The sequence below is a fragment of the Panthera uncia genome (genome assembly GCF_023721935.1).
Source record: "Panthera uncia isolate 11264 chromosome B2 unlocalized genomic scaffold, Puncia_PCG_1.0 HiC_scaffold_24, whole genome shotgun sequence".
Classification (NCBI taxonomy): domain Eukaryota; kingdom Metazoa; phylum Chordata; class Mammalia; order Carnivora; family Felidae; genus Panthera; species Panthera uncia.
The window spans coordinates 85,342,498-85,364,354 of NW_026057580.1; the positions used below are offsets into that span (position 1 = coordinate 85,342,498).

At 36.9% G+C, this 21,857-nt stretch overlaps 1 protein-coding gene across 1 annotated transcript in view; it reads left to right on the top strand.

Annotated features, from left to right (window-relative positions):
- Window positions 1-21,857, top strand: part of LAMA2 (laminin subunit alpha 2) — a 613,971-nt gene that overhangs the window by 518,762 nt on the left and 73,352 nt on the right. Inside the window, exons 42-45 of the mRNA XM_049652971.1 lie at window positions 9,270-9,386; window positions 11,654-11,836; window positions 13,212-13,217; window positions 16,149-16,303. Of these exons, the coding sequence (XP_049508928.1) occupies window positions 9,270-9,386; window positions 11,654-11,836; window positions 13,212-13,217; window positions 16,149-16,303 (461 nt within the window). The remainder of the gene's footprint in view (window positions 1-9,269; window positions 9,387-11,653; window positions 11,837-13,211; window positions 13,218-16,148; window positions 16,304-21,857) is intronic.

Consider the following 21,857-nt stretch of genomic DNA (forward strand, 5'->3'; position numbering starts at 1 on the left):
TCCAAAATATACTACCATTCCAAGCCTCCATATTTCAGAGTATCGATCCTTCTCTTTGGAATCCTTCCCCACCTTTCGTTCTTTTTCATTTAATTACCTTCCACCAGAGCTTCAAAATTAAGCTCAAATGTCATCTCCAGGCAACTAGACACTCCATCTGAACTACATGCCCCTTCTCACTGCCTACCTTTCTTATAGACTTGTCAGCCCACAGCAACCTTGTACTTATATCCCATCTTCTTGAGGACAGACACACTCTCTTCTTCTTAACTTTGCATTTCTGGTGTAGAATATCACCGTGACTAGCTCAAATCAGGAAAGAAACATATATTCGAAAAAAAATGTTTAAAAAGAATGGTACTCGTCTTTACTAACCTTCGAAACAAAAGAGGTTTTATAAGCATTTACATTTGTCATGCTTTAAACTAATTGTCCATTGTCTCTAATAGAGGCCAGTAGGAAATTACAACTCCTGCCTGCATTATACGTGGTACTGTATAATTTGGACTGTGTGTCGCAGGTGAAAGAAACCTCTATAAACATAGTTCTATGTAGTTCTATGTAGGACTTGCTCTTATCCTAACCTGAAGAGTAACAATAGAATCCAAACCTATTTTCCTTTTGGACAAGTCGAATTGACCTCATTACTTTGTGGCCACTCTTTCCCATCCAATACCTTTGCTCAGAGCTAGGATTAAGGTAAAGTGAGTGAGGTTAGGTCGTGCAAGTGGGGGGTCAGATCCTTTTTGATTTCAAAGTTTAATATTTTGTGTATCATAGATCTTCTTTGAATTAGTTTTAATTTTTAAAATACTACATCAAAATATTTTTCATTTGATTAAAGTGCCCCTTTAAATTTTACTCCTGAGATGAATGCCTGAGTCACCGCACCTCACTCCCAACCCTGCCCTTCCCTCTGTTTTTCTAAAAATACTGGTGTTATAAAAATGAAGAAATAATTCAATCTTTAGAGTATTTTTTTTTTCCTAAAAACAAAAAAGAAGTCTAAAGACAGGCATAGTAGAAAGGGCTAGGAGACAGAAATGTTCATTAGTTTAAATGTCTTTTTTTGTACTTCAGGTAGTACATTATTTAAAGTAATGAAAACCCACAAACTACTCCTGTAATAATTTCTCCAAAAATCCAAGCCAAGGCTCTGACGGAGATGGGAATGTTTTCTTGCTACATTATGACATTCCCCTGATTTGTGGCCAATTACACAAGTTATAAAATGGCTGTTAATCAGAGAAATGCCATATATTACCACCAGGAACTGCTGAAATAGGCCCTACAGAGCAAAACTCTTGACAGCAGCTATTAAAATCGAGATTTAGTCATTTCCCTTTCTCTGGTGCCTGGAGTGAGAAGGAATAAAAATGGGGAGGCCAGTATACCCTCTGTATTTCTAATTTGTTACTTGGTTCAATTTGGTACAATCCGGTTAGTTCGTGCTTTAGTCACAAATGACTTAGTGCTTCTCCCTGCCATTTTCATGCTGCCCTTGCCTGGAGGGAGTCTGAACTTGCCAGGAGCAATTTGTTTTGCTTTTAAATTTTTGAATATACATTTGTTAAAAGTAAATTTGCCCTTGTACACAGTTGAAATTGGAAACCAGTCTACACTGATTGAATGTCTATGGAGGTAAAAATCATTTCCTTGATGGATATGGAACCTGGGACATATTGATGATCGAGAAGAGTTAGAAGATGAATTAATAACAGCTGGTGAATTAACACTACTTTGCAGATTGACAAGAGATTTTGTCAATAAAATAGTCAGTTAAGTTCTCATGGAATGTGTATAAGGCAAGTAATGAAGTCAAGGATGGGATATTACAAGGTTGAGAATACTAATATTTAAAGTTATGTACCTTATCTTACATAGAGTAAGTTTTCAATATTATTTACTTCTTAATTTATCCTTAATTTTTGTATTCATACAAATAAGTGACATCAATCACTTATGAGTGAATAGATAACATTTCTATAAACTGGATGACACTCATATGAAATAAAAAGATCTATTCCCAAACGCAGACATATTGATTCGGTGAATTGCATGACGCATAGTACTGTCCAACACAAAGAACAGTAACAAAATTATCCCAAACATGAACTTTTATCAAATTAATCAATATTTTTCTTCTATGCTCTGATCCTCCTAACACTTGGGCTTTCAGTCCAGACAAGTATATCAGAAAAGTTCTCCCTTCATGAATGTAATACAGTTGTAATTACTAACCTGGTAAGATTCTACAATGTTATTTTAGATTAGCAAAAAAAAAAAAAAGAATAAACAGAAATGCTGTAGTGCTGTTAAACCAAAGTATGATACAGGAGTTAAATTTTGTCCAAAACATTCTTTCATTACTAAACATGTACCGCCTTTGAATTCACATACTACCATTTGCCAAAATCAGCCTTTCTAAAGATAGGCATATGAAAGACAAAATCTGTTCCATTGACAAAAAAAAACAATTCTTGGATTAAATCGATGAAATTGAGCCTGGATCCCCTAGTCTCCCATAGTCTGAAGAACAAAACAACCTTTTCCCATAGAAATTGCTGAGTTTTCATACAGAGCTGTAGTTCCTCCTTGGGAGTGTGAATAGAGAAAAACCAAGATAATGAAATCAGGTTGGGCTTGGTGTAGAAGTTCAAACGTAAAGTGACAAAGTAGTGGCAGATATGGACAAGTAGGAATTGTTGGACCAGACAGTACTTGCCTTACTTGAAGGTATTCTAATTCAATTTCTTCTAGAATACCTTGCTGGCCAAAACAAAATGAGCAGGCTCACAGTCGGGCTTCAGAGCTTGTCCTAGAGGTACCATAAGTGTGTTTTAATGTCTGGTCATTTTGGTTTCTTGTTACGCTGGCTGAAGAGAGGATTTGCCTCTATTTTGGTATCTTAAGTCTTTGGATATCCTGCCACCACACAAGGACCCCTTCCCTCCTCTCCTCAGATTTCCTATTATGGCCCTTTCTCTTGTGGGAGGAAGGGCATATTCAGTTGCACCTGAAATTTACTGAGGGCCTTTCAAGCACTGTGCCCATGATGAACAAGACCTCATTTAGCCCTTTGAGTTAAGGGCAAGGTTTCTCAGTAATATGCTTCCCTGTAGACCCACCCATTAAGTGACCTCAGAGGTTCCCACGAACGGGAACTCTAATATACATGTCTGGGCAAAATAGGCAATCAGAGATCAGACATATCTCAAAGTTGTGACAGCATCTGGGGAAAAGGAAACATAGGAATAACATCATGAAGGAGGGATAGAAGTACAAAATGTGGGAAGACTGGCATAGCAACCTCATCAAGTCAGTGACAGGAGGCCAGGGACAGGAAGCAGGGTCTCACTTTTGCCCAGCTTTCTTCCTTATGCAGCTGCCCATCCTTCTGCAAGGCCTCAGCTTCCTGCCCTGGGTTGTGAGGTTGACCTAGAGGGCAGACTTTTTGGAAATCTCAGTATTAAGAAGACAAAGGACTGTATAGGTGGGTGAAAAACTAAGAGTAAAGTGATTTGAGGAAAATTGTACCTCCAATGTTCTTAAAATGTTCATAGAAGAAAATATATCATGTAAAATAATAAAATTTAAAAATTGTGTAACACAATCATATATTATGTAATTTAGTAAGGCTGGCCACCTCTCATATATAAAACAAAATCATTTGATTTGAATAAACACCAGCAATTTGAATTATACCACGTTTGTACAGTGGGACCAACACTTTAGCCCACAATTAGTCTGGCTCCAAAGCCTACGCTTTTACGCATAGCTGGATAAAAACACTGAGCTTCTTCCATAGTTAAGAAGGTGACACAGTGACACTTAATGATTCTAACAAATGCTTGATAAATGAATAAGTGGATGAATACCCAAGGTAGCAGAAATCTCTCATTACCAGGAAGGTCAAAATCAAGATATTTTACATGACCTCATGCCAATCCCTTGACTATTTCAAACTTTCTGCTTCAGAACCACACATAAAAATGCTGCAAATATTATTAATCTGTTCTCTAGCTTAGAAGGTGCCTTCACAAGAAAACATAAAGCACATTTGTGACAAATGAAAGTGACATGGATTTTTTTTTACAAGGAAATCCTAAAGAGAGGATATTCCTTCATTTTTGTTTAAAGAAGCAAATCAGAAGTGATAAGGATCCATCAAAGTAGTAGTTCATAATAAGACAAATATCATGGTAATCAGGTTCATTGCAAAATGTTATCTGGATGGCAGTTTGGCAGGAGAGATTCCATTTAACCAGACCCCTTGAAAATTAATAGTCATTCTGTGAATTTCATCCTTATGAATGAGAGATTCTCTCAAGGTATTTGCTTGTGCATAAATAAAAACTAAAAATTGCATTTGAAGAACATAATGAGCTTGGATAGTCAAATAGAATATTTCATTAAAATCTGTTTAAAAACATTCTTATATTTAGCTGAAACCTATTTCAACATTATTGAAAACTGGTAAATATATCAAAGCAATTATCAAGCCAATGTGAATTATTTTGTTACCATTTACTGCCTGTCATAAAGCCAATACTTTCTCATATATCCTCAGATTTATTTCTCATTATCAGTCATACAAAGAAATGTGCTGTCCTCATTTATACATGTAAAAAGGGATAGAATTGGCATTTGAACCCAAAACTTCCATCTCTAAGTCTTATAAGGATTTCACTGCACCACATGACATTTTTAATGACTAGAATTTTGTAAAAGATCATTATTGATGATGAAAGAAATAACATTTATAGCTTTAAGATATGGCATAGCATTGTTCAAAGTCACCAGTTCTAATCTAAACTCTAAACCCTATTCAGCACAGCTTCAGAGACATGAGTAAATGTGTACTCTTAGTGGAACTGACTTACAACTCTGTCTTGTGATTTTCACTTTGAATATGTCTGCCTCACAATGTCAGCTGACAGGCAACAAAGGGAAATGACATTGTCCGAATGTTCGCAGTCTACCCTTACTGCTCTGCTTCTTCCCCTCACTTTAGGACCTCTGCCTCTGCCAAATCCATTTCTGGACATTTGTTTTCTCATGTGTGAGGACAGGATGAGAAAGGGGGAACCAGAGCTGAAAGCATGGCATGTGTGTATGGCCTTTGAGGTTTGTTGACTGTGGTGTCTAGAGAGAAAATAGAAGGAATGACTTGATTACAGCTACTGGGTTCAAGAGCCGAGGAAATGAGAGGAAATCCTCTAAATGTCGCTATGAATCACAAATCTGACCCTTTCTTGTTCTTCAGAAATGACAACTAAAGAATTGGGTTAGGTGTTCTTTTAACTATTAATAATTCCATTTCTGTGGTCGTGTTACAGTACAAACTGGGCCAAATGTAATCTTCCTTGCATGTCACCTATGGAGCCACTCTGCCTCATGTGTTTTCATTTAAAGCCAACCTTGGAGTGCTTATTTTTCGAGCTTTTCATTGCTATAATTTCTCAAGTTTTCCATTTTGAAATCTGCACTACTTTTCTGTACACAGCTTCTATTCACCTAATTCTATTGATGAAGCTATAAAGTATTTAGATTGGGTTTGAGAAATTCCAGAAACTACTTCAGGAAAAAAAAAAAAAAACGATCGGAATGTAAGAAAGGATACATCAAGAAGGAATCCGAATCAAGTAGGTGAAACATAGAATTCAGAGTGGGGTCAGAATATTCACATTTTTATTTTCTAGTACAGAAAGCAGAGGAGCAAAATTACTGCTTTGGAACTTGAGGGACAGCAGCAACAATGTACTTCGGATCGGTCTTTCTTTGGAATAATTAGCCTGCTTGTTCAGCCAGCATTTGCTCTCTGAATGCACAAAATAGTATAAACCAAGTGATGCCCTTTAAACTAATGTGTTTTTTTTTGTCACTGTACATGAAGATCTTGCTTTCCAGAACATTTTGAATGCTTCATTATTTAAAAAATCAAATCCAATCAAGAAGCTAAGAAATAAAATTTGTACTGTTCCATTTCCTTAACTGATGAAGACTTACAAGTTAATATCAAAAGAGCAGCCCTTTATTTGTAAGGGGTTCATATAGCTATCACAGTCATAATCAGACTGGCTTTCTTTCTGAAAGTAGACTTTCAATGACCTATCCAAAGATTTTATTTTAGTACAAACAGTGAAAATAACAGAAGTATTAAAAGAAAGATGAAACATGATTGACAGAGGAGAAAATCTAATTACTTGGAAAGTATACTTTGAGGCACTGGAATTGAAAATAATAACATCTTAGTGACTGAGATGGACACATTGATGTTTTAGAACCATGCTTTGCTGGGATATTTTATGCTTTGTTTTTCAGTGACGTCAGGTCTCTGGCTTGGAGCTTGAAAGCAGATGCATTAAACTGTAGCCTGTGCTTACCTTACTATTGTATAACAGTGGTTTAATCTATCTGCCTATAAAGCCCTTACATGAAATGAAGTGGGTCATTAATTAATATGTTCAGTCCTCTTTTTCACATTCAGAGCACTGATCGTTAAGAATCCTTGATTCATCTTCCTTTCCCTTTGCTATCCTTCCCAGATGAAGGCCAGTAAAGGCCAGGGTTGTTCTCCAGCTGACAGGGGCCTGCTCGGTTCCTCTGAGAAGTCAGGTGCACTGCCTCTACGAGGGGTATGCATACAACCAAATCAAGGCCATTACGGCACAGTTGTGTGAGACCTAGTCTGGCCTGGCCTGGCCTGCCCACGCTAGGTACCAGGAAAACGATGAAAACAACAGTTTTGGTGTTGGCAATAGCGGTCTGCCATAGTTCAGGTTGCTGTAGTCGTTTTTTATTGTGTTTTTTTAATTCTTTTAAATAAAAGAATAGAAATATCTGCACCAAGAAAGCAATATGATCGGCATGACCAGGTACAAAATGAAAGGTTTTAGTATACCACTTCCCACACCACCATCAACTCCCTTGCTGCTGTAAGTACTGTCAGTGTTCTCTGGTATGTTCTGTGCCACCTACCCACCACCAGACCCCACCCTGACAAGTTTTTATATCCATGTGTTGGTATGTATATGGTATGTCTTGCTCATTTTCATGAGAAAGATCTTAAGGATCCTTTTTTTTCTTTCATATCTGCACCCACTCACCTAATTCTTTTTAAAGACTACGTATGTACCATTGCCATAGTGATATAAACGTTCCTTAATACAGAGCATTTTTGCTATTTCTCCTGTTTTGCTATTACAAATAAAGATCTAACGAACATTCTGGAAGATACACATTAACATAGTTTCATAAGTATATCTGCAGGCTAAATTTCTGGCAGTGCAATTGCTGGGACAAATACATGTCTATTTAAAATCCTAAGAAATGTATTAAATTGTTCTTCAGAAAATAACATCGATTTGAATTTCCACCAACACTCTTGCAACCACTTGGTATTATCAGACATTTAACTTTTCCCAACCTGATAAATGAGAAATGATATCTTACTCTTCCTTTGTATGCGCTAATCTTAGGTGCTTTACTTTAATTTGGTAATTATTTCTATTTGTAAAAATGTGGAACACTTTGTACATCTGCCTGTCCTTTCGCACGTAGGCATGGCTAATCTTCTCTAATATTCCAAGTTGATTCTGTACATAGTGTTTGTGAGAGGCTCATGAGATTTCTTTAACTGGGGCCAATTTTTTAAGGCAACAAAGGATGAAAATGAGAAGAGAGCTGAGGTGAAAGGAAGGGAGGCCAGTGTGGGTGGGGAAGAACGCCACCACCTAGCATGCCCTGCGGATCCCGGCTTTGATTACCAATCCCTAGCACACTGTGGCCATGAAAAGCACAATTTCTGGAATAAGACCACGTGGGTTTGAATTCCCTGCCATTTACTAATCATGCAAATTTAGGAAATTTACATAAATTCTCTAAGCCTCCATTTCCTCATTTGTAAGTCGGAGATGCTAATAGCACATATATCTTGAAGTTACTGTGTCATATACACATACACACAGACGGCCGGTCATTGCTGTCACCGAATGTCTCTGCCAGTCCAGGCCAGGAGGGGACTCCCTCTTCCCTGGTCCTTTCTCAGTGTTCCTCTTTAATTGAGGACTCTGCCTTTTATTTACATTTTACATTTCTGTAGAGCTATTTGAAACGATTAGCATGCATCTCACCAGGGAAAAAAAATTATGGCATAAAAAACTATGTAAAAAAAATTTTTTTTAAGAAATGATCTGCTTTATCCATTCAGAGAGGTAAAAAGTATTAAAGGAAGCCCAGAATTTCATATCTTTCATTTATTCAATTACACTGTTCACTAATAAATGATGCTTAGAGAAAAAACAAGACAGATTCAGTCTTCTTTTTTTCATTTTTTGAATTTTTTTTTAGATTCAGTCTTAAGATATATTTGCAAATTGATGTGTATTTAAGCAAAGCTTCGAAACTTATGTTGTTCAATCAGCAAATTGGATCTTTATTTTCTTTTTCCTAAAAGATTCCATAACTTTATCCTTTATATTGTTACACTCAAACTCTGAACCTCTTAGTTGCTATTATAATACAAACTAAGCCAAAGTTTGGACAATGTTAAAAACTAGTGGAAAGAAGCTGAAAAATGTACATTTGTAATATTAAATTATCTCCAATAAGTGGGGGTTTTTTTGTTTAATGTTAAAGCAATCATGCTAAGGTAGCAAGAAAAAACCTATAGAAAGCCTATTTGAGAGCAGTTTATAAAATATTATTTTCTCTATTGGAAATGCCAATTTATCAGAAATGTACTAGAAGTTCTTTCATTCCTATGATTTGTATTTCTCTTTCAAATAAATATTAATGTGATATTTACTGAAGTTGGGAGATTCTACTTAACAATAATAACTATTTGAGATTTTTAAAAGCCAATCCAAATGATCCATTTTGGTAATGAAATTTTGAAAATAATTATATTCATGGGATGATGTCAAGAGGGCATCATTATGAATGCAATAAAAGATTGATTCTTTTGAAGTTTTTTCTCCATAGAAAACCATCAAATTAAGTCAGAGAAAGATCAGATACCAAGAAAAAAACATGATTGTAAAACACGTTGGAGAGTGAAATGGTTATTTCATAAACACATTCTTTTATATTATGATCTGAAATATATGTATTGATAGATGCCAATTAATTAAAAGAATTAAGTTAATTCTCCTGCCTTTTATAAGCTTTATATTAAAATAATTTGAAATGATATATCCAGATCAGAGATGTATAAACTCAAAGATGATTAAAATTATTTCATCTTTTTTGTTGTTTTCTACCCACAGAAAATGATGATTATCTGAATGGCTTAATAACCCGATTAGAAAATGCAGATGTTAAAAATGGAGATCTCCTGAGAGCTTTGAATGACACCTTGGCAAAGTCGTCAGCCATTCCCGATGGTAAGCATTCCATACACCTCACACAGCGTCAGTTGACCTGAACTTCTTTTTTAATTGTTTTTAAGTTTATTTGTTTATGAGAGATAGAGACAGCACGAGCAAGGGAAGAGCAGAGAGAGAGGGGGAGACACAGAATCCAAAGCAGGCTCCAGGCTCCGAGCTGTCAGCACAGAGCCTGACGTGGGGCTTGAACTCACAAACCGTGAGATCATGGCCTGAGCCGAAGTCAGACGCTCAACCGACTGAGCCACCCAGGCGCCCTTCAGTTGACCTGAACTTTTAAAGAATGTTCTAACGTTTACCATTTTTTCTGACACTGCACTTGGACTGTTGTCAGGAACTTAGATATTGGTTTTCTTGCTTATGAATTCTTCTTTGCGAGAATGAGAGATTAAAGTATACTTCACACTGTGGTATGTCTTATGCTTTATTACCCTGGCTGACAGCCATAGGTATATGTTGCAAAAAAAGAAAATAGAGCCATGTTGTGATTATACTGTTCTTCCATGTGTCGGCCCGGGAAATCTTATTCCTAATAAGACTATTATTATTAGAAATAATATTATTTGTAATCTTATATTAATGAGAAAAAATAAAACCACACGAGTACTGTTCTTGAAAAGCTGCAGCAGATAATTATAGTACCTACAGTAACAGGTGAGAGCCTTTCTGCACATCATTTTTTTTTTGAGTATAGTTGATGCATATCATTACATTATTTTCAAGTGTACAACATAGTGATTCAACTCCTCTATAGGTTATGCTACCACAAGTGTAGCTACCGTCTTTTCTGATACAACGCTGTTACAGGAGCATTGACTATATCCCTTATACTGTGTATTTATTTCTATGACTTATTCATGACATAAGGGGAGACCTCCCACTACCCTTCACCCATTTTGCTCATCCTCCCCACCAACTTCCCCTCTGGCAACCATCAGCACATCTGTCTTCGCGAAGATCAGTCCTTAAATGTTTCAGCTTTCAAACATTAATGATGGAACCCTGTCTGTAATATCTTCCCACCTATTGTAAGTACTTCACGTTGCTGTTTGGTATTAGTTCCTAAAAGCACTCTCCTTTATATTTTTCATATCATGAAAGAACAATAACAAAGTGTGCTAAGATTTCTTGAGTGCTTATCCAATATACTTGTTAAGTGTTTGCGATCCTCATACTAATCCTATAAAGTGAACAAGTATTATCCACACTTTTTAGGTGACAAACTGACACACGGTATTATGCTAAGCAGATAAGTCAGAGAAAGACAAATATCGTATGATTTCACTCGTATGTGGAACTTAAGAAACAAATAAGCTACTGAAGGCCCTTGTTAAAAGTGGTATATATGAGATTTGAACCCCACAGCTTAGCTTCAGAGCCTGTAGTCTTTTTTTTTCTTTTTCCTTTAAAGTTTATTTATTTATTTTGAGAGAGAGAGAGAGTACACACAAGTCGGGGAGGGGTAGAGAGAGGGAGAGAGAGAGAATCCCAAGCAGGCTCTGCACTGCCAGTACAGAGCCTGACGTGGGGCTTGAACTCAGGAACCATGAGATTATGACCTGAGCTGAGATCAAGAGCTGGATGCTTAACCAACTTAGTCACCCAGGGGCTCTTGGAGCCTGTGGTCTTAACCACTAATCTACACATACTAGTTGTCATCTATTTCTTCAGTGTATGTTTTTTACACAAATTATGATCAAGGAAACAATTGCATACATTTATATAATACAGGAAATATTCATTGTTTTTACTTTTTTAACATTAAAAAAACCTAACTTTCCAGGATCGCATGTCGTGTCCTTCAGTAGCAAGGACATTTATAGAAAATTTCCGATGCTAAAAATAAATGTAAATACATAAACACATGGTCTAAAAGAACTGAGAAGCTCTCTCTACCTTTAAGTTGAAGTACATTCACCATTCCCCCTTCTGAATGTGCAGATGAAACTCTGACTCATGGATAAATTTCTCTGTCTAATAAGTTCAGCAGCAAATCACAATGTACCCTTATACGATGAACATTTAGAATAATAACTCTGCTATCGGAAGAGCTAATCAAATATGCGTAGCAAAGGTCCCTGAGAAAATTTAATTTAGCTAAAAATTTATTTCATTTGCTATAACCTAATGAGACAAAGTTCAGCCTTTCCCTTTGTGTGTGTGTCCCTGAGGTCGGCAAGCCACCTTCTCCCTTTGACAAGCGTGGAGTAAGCCACCAACCCCACACCCTTTGTTTTGCTCCTTACACCTTCTTCTGCTGGCAGACACAGCCGCTAAACTGCAAGGTGTTAAGGACAAAGCGAGACAAGCCAACGACACAGCAAAACATGTGCTGGCACGGATTAAAGATCTCCACCAGGACCTTGACGGCCTGAAGAAAAATTACAATCAACTGGCAGACAGCATAGCCAAAACAAATGCTGTGGTAAAAGATCCTTCGAAGAACAGTAAGATCTCCTTTTTCACTTTGATCCTGTCATTTGTTTCTTCACGCTATAAAAGTACCCTAGCCTCATAACTCTTAGAGCTGGTGGAGACCCCACGGTGATGTTGTCTGCTCTCCTCATAGACTGGGCTCCAGAATGGAGCGTCTGTGGCTCCAGAACTAGAACCCAAGTCCCCAGGCTCTGCATAGTGCTTTCTTCATCCACATTTTGCCCAGTCCAGAGGAAATTAAACTTCTCAAAGTCTGCATGATTTTTGGTATAGGGATGCCAAATACTTTTTGGTTCTTTTTTTGGCCAAATACATTTTTAATCCTTCAGTGTAACTGAAAACACAGTTGTGCTTGGGAAATTATATCCCCCAAGTTGGTGAAGTTCCTTGGAACATAGAGGCCAAGGACTACACTTACTAGCAGACCTGTATAACAAGATATTAAAATGAGATCGGCCTGAAATGCATTAAAATGACAAAATATTAATATTTCATTATTTAAATTCTAGTTAATATTTTCAGGAAATTTAAGTATTTGTGTACTTTATCAAGAATCTTTCTTCACATCTTTTGTGTATTGCATTAAATTATGTCAAGTTCGTAAGGATTTTGCTGAGAAAATGTGGTAGAACTTAATATAATGATAATTTAAATTATTAAACTGTAGTCAATAAACACTAGGATATTTTTATATTCTTTTTTCCATTCTGTGAAGTGATAGAACATTATCTCACTCTGTGATTTCACCAAAAGAGATGCCTGGTTTTTTGTACTTGATACTCTCAAGAGACAAGCCCTCTATTTATACACCAACATTTTCACTGGGTGTCAAAATGTTTCATCCGTGCAATAACGAAAACACAGTTACTGATGTTACATGTTCTCTAATTCGGGTGCTGTTTTTTAACATCATTGCCAGCTGAATAAATGGTTCTAATGCATACCAAATCACAATGTCCCCGCACACACACACTCAAAAAAGAATGAAAATTAGTTTTAAAGTAAATATCATTCTCTTTTACTTATTTTAAAATTTAAGAGATCATTTCATTCCACTTCAGATTGATTCTCATCTGATATGGCCTTTTCATAGTATTTATCTCTAACTCTTTGATCCTACCCTCTATCTAGAGATAGTTATCTGTGATATTAATTAAACTGGGTCTGTTTTCTATCTTTCAGAACAATAGCCTGCTAACTGACACGTATCTGTGAATTTTTATTTGATAACACTTGTTTGACTTAAAATAGGGTGCATTTGTTATTAGGACGACTTGTGACAAGTACCATTTTTTGATCATCACTGCTTTGTAATATCTCTAAAAATATTTCCTCATGAATTTTCTAATTTCTTTTTGTTTTGCTTCCATATGAAATTACCTGCAGAAATCAGTATGTATATGTTTACTTGCATGCTTTTAACAACTTCATGCTTGATTGCCTATTGCAAAAGCTTCAGCTTTGCGTGTTAGTGTGTTTGGGTATTGCTTTAACATTATATGGCTATGCTTTCCAGTGTCACAGCATTGACGCTAGATAACATTAAAAAAAGGACATATTCCTTTACAAAAAGTTAGCATGTGGATGTATTTGATACTAAGTATTTTCAATTGTGTTATAGAAATTAGTGAAATATCTGTATGATACCAACAGAAAGGTGGAAAACAGAATTCTTCCACAGATTGAGCTAAATTGTGATGCCTCTCATGACACAGATTCCACCACTGAAGTTCAAATGACTTCCTTGCAGCAGGATTAAAATAGATCAGATATATGTTGTTGTCATTGCTTTTCTCCCCTGAGGCTCACATTCCCCCCTCCTAATGAATAATTATTCTCAACTTCTAGAGAATTATCCTTGGAGAAGCCCCTAATAAAATTAATAGAATTAGATCTTATTAAATGAGAAATTATCGGGATATAATAATATTCTCTCTTAAACATCTCATAGCTTAAACTCAAAGTCAGAAATAAAACCGCAGAATAGGAAATAACATACAATCCAACATATCAAAACCTGGGAAATATGACCAAGGCTGTCCTCAGTGGAAAATGAGTGTGATCACCTCACTAAACAAGCAGTGAAATGAACATCTTAGGTAATCAACCCTATAAATTAGACAAAATAAAATTAAAAGAAAGAAGATGAAAAAAATGGTGAATTAAAAGAGAAAAATAATATACTTGATAAATACAAGAGGTAGATCTTTAGGAATGTTAAGATAAAACATTTTAAATTGTTGACAGGCTTGATCAAGAATGATAAAGCACAGATAGGCAAAGTTCTAAAGAAACTATAACAAAGTACGGGAGGGGGGGTGGGAATTTAACACATAAGAGAGTACTTGTCAAAACTCTATGCTGATGAATTTTAGAGCCTAATAGAGATAGATAATTTTCTAGAAAAACATAATCATAATCTATCTTCAAAGGTGATTTTAAAATCTATATGCTGAAATAATTATGGAAGAGGGGCGCCTGGGTGGCGCAGTCGGTTAAGCGTCCGACTTCAGCCAGGTCACGATCTCGCGGTCCGTGAGTTCGAGCCCCGCGTCAGGCTCTGGGCTGATGGCTCGGAGCCTGGAGCCTGTTTCCGATTCTGTGTCTCCCTCTCTCTCTGCCCCTCCCCCGTTCATGCTCTGTCTCTCTCTGTCCCAAAAATAAATAAAAAACGTTAAAAAAAAAAAAAAAGAAATAATTATGGAAGAAAGTCAGAAGTTTTTAAAAACTATACAAGAAAGTATCAGACTCACTATTACAGATTATTTATTTTTAAAACCATCAAGAAGATAATTTCCAAAAGACTTAATCTGCTTCAGAAGATGGGGTGAGGGGAATGAGAGAGGTGGGGAAATTCAAGTTTCATTTAGAAACATTTGATTAGAATCTGGAAGCTCCAAAGAAAAGAATCATTTCTTGGACGAACCTTAAGTATCCTTTGCTTTACCCTTTTCCTTTTTCCCATGAATCCAAATCTAAGCCATTTTTCTCAATTCTAGAGTAATTTGTAGAAAATCAGAGTAATATTGGAGAATTAAAGGAAAGAAAACATGGGCAAATGGCTTATTAAAAGTATACAATACAAAGTAGTAACTGTGCCTCTGTTGAATATGCAATTATATAACAAGGGCTTTGATGCCAGTAACCTGCATTTCAGGCTTTGATGTAGCAACTCTATTAAAATTAATAACAGACCTATGTCCTTTTTAAACATCAGTCACAATGTTGTTCATATTTATGAATGAGTTCAAAATACTTAATTCAAAACCTAGTTTAGAAATAATAATTTCCTTCCTTTTGAGCACGTTTGATTCATTCCTGAGGATTAGCTCTCAGTGGTCCATTGGCCACCAGAGAGTACATCGTTCATAGCCGAGCAGGGTGCACAGCCTTGGTCCTTAAGTAGTTTCACTTTTTCATCATGGTCACAATGACAGAAAGCAGAACAATACGTGCTCAATCAGATAATAAGTGACATGGTTTGGGTAAGACTGCCAGCATCCTAGATATTGACTAATCGGTTTCCATGGGTCATTTACCCTCCTACAAAAAGCACATGCAGAAAGTCTCTGGATCAGTGATAAACTTCAATTATTTGAGGGTTAAAACCCCTTTTCAAATTGTCGATATTCAACCTTTTTTAACCTATCAAAATGACAGTTTAATATGGTTCAACCTAATACAGAGATTAGGATAATCAATTATTCTTCAAAACGAAAATGAACTGCAGCATGAAAGATTTAATTAAAGTTTAACATAGGCCTTCAGTCTGAGGGTTGTTGAACATTGCAATGTTTTCAGAAGACATTTTGATAGCTTCTCTCTTTAAGATGTACAAAGAACGACAGAGAGAAAAAGAAAAAAAACCAATTTTGTGTGAGAACTCTGATTTAAATACAGTTCTGGCTTGGACAGATGAGATGACATTTTAAAACACTTTCATTTCCTTGATTCCATAACTGAAATTCTATTCCATAAAGGTTAGATTTTTGGCTGACGCTAGAAATTAATCATCGAATTGAGTTCCTCGTATTCTCTACCTTCAATGCTAACTTTCACCTTGATCACAAAGCCAAAGCATTGGTCCTCTATCTCTAACATTTCTGCTTTGACCTGCTTGAGTTCCACCTGGAATATTCCCATTTGCCATCACAAACTGTGCTTCAACAGTCATGGCCCTGCTTTGTTATGTGGATAAGATGAAATCCTTTCAATTATTTAATTGAGCATACTACTATTTTCATTTCTGTGTGTGTGTGTGTGTGTGTGTGTGTGTGTGTGTGTGTGTGTGTGTGGTGTGTGCACGAATCTTGGTCTATGCAGTTGCAGATGCAGATGCCACTGTGAAAAATCTAGAACAAGAAGCTGATCGTCTAATAGATAAACTCAAACCCATCAAGGAACTTGAGGATAACCTAAAGAAAAACATCTCTGAGATAAAGGAACTGATAAACCAAGCCCGGAAACAAGCCAATTCTGTAAGCTTTTTACTTTCAATATCAGTAATTGATTGTAATTTTTTTTTGTATTACTCCCAGAGTGAATAACTTCTCCCAGTGTATCCTGTTGAATAATCTGTTTGTTTTCCTTTAACTTGACACTGTTTTAAGGGTGGGGGAGGAGGATAAAAGGTTAGATTTTTTTTCCATAGATTTCAAAATACATCTCATAGGATGAATAATCGCTAGTTACTGTTTTAGAAATGGGAATTTTGTGGGGCACCTGAGTTGCTCAGTGGGTTAAGTGTTTGACTTTAGCTCAGGTCATGATCTCGCAGTTTGTGAGTTTGAGCCCCACATCAAGCTTGTACTAATGATGCAGAGCCTGCGTGGGATTCCCTCTCTCTCTTCTCTCTCTGCCCCTCCCCCACTTGTGCTTGCGCTGTCTCTCTCCCTCTCAGATAGATAAACTTAAATTTTTTTTTAAAGAAATGGGAATTTTGTTATATTTTATCAGTATTTGAATAGAGTAGCACAAATAGCAAGATTGTATGTTAAAAAGACATGAATGAGAGTTCCTTGCTTTTGATGAAGGCAAAAAAGGCCAATCAGTGGGGCTGTATCAGGAAGGAATGAACAAGAGTACATAGAATAATAAATAGCAATGAAGAACCACTATTTTCTATATTTTTTGTCTGAGTACAAGTGACAACAAAAATTATTTTGGTTATAATTTCTGCAGGTTTTTTTTGAATTAAGAATGGAGAATACCTCAGTTGTATCAAAATTTTGCTCTTTATTAACCTAATTAGAAAACTATCAGGAAAAAAACAGAACTTTCTAGAAGATAGTAATCTGTTGAACCAGGGTAGAATTATTAAGTGCCAATGTGAAACTTTATCTAGACTAGTAAATTCATCCCATGACAACTCTAGAAATGCAAGAAAAAAATAACAGTTTTTGTGTTGTCATGTTTATACTCAAATCTTTTTAGATACCTAAGTCTTCCATCTTGAAAGTTCCATTTTTCTGAACAACTTTGAAGCTAAAAGGACCAGAAAATGCCTTTTCTTAACTCATCAATTTATATATTTTTTAGTAGTGGACCAATAATATGATGCCCAAGTAACGGTATATCATTTTACATTGCTGATACCTCTAAACAAGGCTAAGATAATAAGTTCAAGGTGCACTTTAAAAAGGGATTCATGCTGACTAAAGAGAAATTTAGGGGTGCCTGGGGGACTCAGTCGGTTAAGTGGCCAACTTCGGCTCAGGTCATGATCTCTCGGTTTGTGGGTTTGAGCACCACGCCGGGCTCTTTGCTAACAGCTCAGAGCCTGGAACCTGCTTCAGATTCTGTGTTTCCCTCTCTCTCTGCCCCTCCCACACGCATGGGGTCTCTCTCAAAAATAAATAAACGTTAAAAAATTTAAAGAGAAATTTAGAAAATGACAAAAAATTAGTCAAGATGATGCACATAAGCTCAAAGTGAAAGCAGCAGCCAGGGTTGAGAAGATACATATTGAGCTACAATATGAAAACCATGTAGGCAGTATGATGCCACATGAGTATGATATATATGAAGCACAAAGTGAAAAGAAGTCAGATGATAGTCTGAGGTTTGTGGTTTTCACTAAGATTAAGCCAATGTAGAAAAAGCATCTCCTATGCTCAAGGCTACTTTTATGTACAAAGTTTATAACACCATAGAAAAAATAAGATATATAGGTAAATAACTCTAAGATAATGCCAAATAGTGTGCTACTGTACGTGAGCAATGGGAAGGGGGATAAAGTTCTGGAAAGGAAGATCCCCTCTGGTAGGGACCAGATTTTCCATAGAAAAGAATTTGAGCCAGGCCTTGAGTGGGGTAGTGCTGGATGCGGGAGGGGAGGGTAAGGAAGCAGAGTATTCTGAGGATGAGCAAGGCAGAGAGAGAAGGAAGTTTCGGGGTCATTTCATGAGAGAGTGGTCTCGTTTGCCGGGATTATTAGTAGAGTGAACATTAAACAGGAAAGGTCAGCGGAGACCAGCTCTTGTTGGCCTTGGCTGGTAAGGGGAGAAGTTTTGTTTAGACACAGTTATACCTGAGATAAACCTCATTGGTGAGGAAAAGCTGAAAGTTCTCGAACATGAAATGTAATATTATCAGAGCTGTGCTTTTTTGAATATGAATCCGGAAGTAGCTTGGGGTGTAAATGAGAGAATACTAGAAAGAAGGCCATTTTAATAAGAGTCTCACCTGTAGCAGGTGGTAGTAACAAGAGAAACAGAGAGATTGAGATATCACTCCTGTATTTTTCAATGTTAATTTAAAGAAGCAAAAATAATAAATATTCTCTTGTGAATCACACACTTAGCCACATTTTTTAAGTCATCATGTGGGCAAATCCAGACATTTTTATTATTTCTTCTTATAAAGAAATCTAAAAATATGCCATATAGTCATCAGTTGTGTTTTCTCCTACCCTCCCCACCCCACCCCCAGAGGAAAAAGATAAAATTGTGGCATGTTAAGTATATAAAACATGTCTCAAGATACAAATTGAAAGTTATAAAGAAATGCTACAAGAATTAACCATTGTCCATGCCTTTCAAGGAAATTTTCAGTCACGTTTGGAAATGGAAGTTATAGCAAAGTGTCTTATTTTTTTAATAAGATGTTAGAAATACAGAAGCAAGCCAAATTTTTTTCAAGTGAGTTTTGTGCCTATTGAAGATGAAATCTTCAATATTTGTAATTTGTAAATATATTCGTAACCTGGCACGAGTGTCTCAATGTGGCCCTGATACATACTCAACATGACCAAGAAATTAAAGATATGTATTTTAAGGTAGGTTTCTTGGGGCACCTGGGTGGTTCAGTCGGTTAAGTGTCCAATTTCAGCTCAGGTTAGGATCTCACAGTTTGTGAGTTCCAGCCCTGCGTAGGGCTCTGTGCTGACACCTCAGAGCTTAGAGCCCACTTCAGATTCTGTGTCTCCCTCTCTCTATCCCTCCCCCGCTTGTGCTCTCTCATTCTCAAAAGTAAATAAACATTTTAAAATTTTTTAAATAAAAATAGAGTATCTTTCTTTGGTTTGTTGGCTCTGAAATTGAGTAGCTGATACTCTTTTTAAATGAATGACCTAGTTACTGGATGAACATAATGCAGTGAAAATCCAATAGACATAATAATGGGATCCTCAATAATGTTTAATTGAGTTCATAATGATTCATTAGTAATGTTGTATGAGAAATGCCTTGGAGGTATCTGATGTTTAGTGGTTTTTGTTTAGAAGTCTTAGGAAGGGTTCATATTAGAAAGAAGAATAATTGATAGACCCGAACATTCTAAGAAATGTTTGTGTTTCAGAAACTTCTCCCTTCTTATGAAAGGCATATGTCCTAGCAACTTCTAGAGAAATTTATAAATACTGTATTTTGATTTACTTTGTTTAGATTTGTTAAAGAGGTCTCTATTACTGGAAATCAAAACACAACGAAGTTAAAAGGAGAGCTTAGTAGCTATGGACTGGTTACCAACTGTTTGGGCTGCCTGAATTTTTCAGATACTGAGGATATATTCAAAACCATAAGGCAGAAAACAGAAAATCCAGAGGGATTTTTATATAAATGTGTAAGAGTTGAGCAATAGATTACTTTACGAGATCAATTGCTGGCATCTGGGGCATAACACCATCATTTTGTTCAGAGAACCATATTTTTAGATATTTATACTATGGCATAAAGGAGATTAACTATAACTCCTAGCAATAGTAAATACCCTGAGTTTTAAAATGTCTACTCCCTTAGACTCTCCGTTCTCAGAACTTCCACAGTTCACTTAGGCTTCAGCACTGGTGCTCTGTAGTCTACACTTTGATAATCCCCTTTTCAACACACCAGTCATGCAATCCCCTATCATTTCCCCCAGGTATACCTAACCAAGCACAGAAACCAATCCTGTGACCAAACTGTCGTGTATTCCACCCACATTCAGGCATTTCTTCTCTAAACAGCAAGCAAGTAGTATGATTACATTGGATTCTGTGAACAAAAATAAGTTACTTGTGATTAAACTAGCCATAATGTGGCTCAGTGGCCCAAACTAGGAAGCATTTGAGAAATAAAGGTAAGACAGACCACACACCCAGTTACTTTTGATTACTAATCCAGCCCCACTAGGAATTTGGTTATGATTTCCTGCCGAAGATCATTCAATCTGCTGTTCAGCTCCACTCACGAATTCCCGGTAGACCTTGATTTCTTCTCTTTGACTATCTTATTATGTCAGTGATGCGTATACCCTGCTTTAGATATTGGATTTGCTTGGTGCCAGGGTCTTCAAATACTCATGATATCCTGCACCTTTTCCTAAACATTAAAACATCTGAAGGCTGCATTTCTCCTGCCTGCCCTCTACCGTATTATCCTTCTCGTGCTTTATACTTTTTCTCTCTAAGCCCTTGGACAACCCTTGGTATAGCTGCTACCCCATCAGGTAGCACCCTCTGCCAACCTTCACGGCATGTCTGCTCCATAGTATTAACATCCAGAGTTAAAGTTGCATGTTTCCTAGTTCTGTTTTTCTCAAGTCTTTTTCATTTACCTACTCTTCGCACCTTATGTAGAAGGAAAATCCCATCATTTGTGGAGCAAAGAACAAACTTCCTGATAGGAAACTACACTTAGCAGGAAGACTGTATCTCCCCCCAGAACACAGAGCAAACATTCTGGGTACCAGTGTTGCAGACTACCCCCTCCCCTTAGGAGGAAGGCAAGGACAAGGAAAACCATCTAAGCAACAGGCTTTGAGGTTATTCAAGCCCCGGGTCACCACACAGAGCTCCATTAGGCTGAGCCCTGTACCTTTCCAGCACTTGATTTCTCTGCAGACGTGCAGATGATGGATGCAATTTGGTTATCAGATTAGGTGAGCAAACAATAATATACAAATACATGACTTACACGGAGTCTATAGGAAATGCAACCGATCTGCTATGTCCCCAGAAGTTCTCAAACACATATGAATTTACATATTCATCAGAACCAAAAAATCTCTCCTTGGCTTTCTTTTGAAAATGTACCCAATTTTTCATCCAGCACCTCTTCAGTGTTGTCTATACCACACTTGGGGAGGGGTCCTGGTGCTGCCTATGCCCTTTCTCTAGACTTTTGGAGCTGCTTCCCGTGTCACCATGACATGGAGACTGGCATTTGTGAGGGGAGCAATAAAGCTAGCTGGTTTTCTCCCAAGTGCAAAAACTGTTTGAGTAGCACCAAGTGCTAGAAGGAATGAGAATAGTCACTGCTAGTGAGAACCAAGAGGCTTCTGGAAGCTGAGCATTTAAATCAGTGGCAAGGAAAGGTCTACACCCTTCCTTGTCTCTGCTTCCTACTTGGAGCACTGCCATGGAGCAAAGTTGCAGTTTCTTCCCGAGTCCCTGCAACTCCATTGCCATCCTGAAAATGCCATTTGAGGGTACACCTGAACCGAAGGAAATTAAGTCACATAATCAACTAGTGTTATTTGTGACTGAAGAAAGGCTCCCTAAATGTGAGTAAGAATCGGCCTGAGCAGTTTCAGTTCCGTTCATGTAGGAATTCC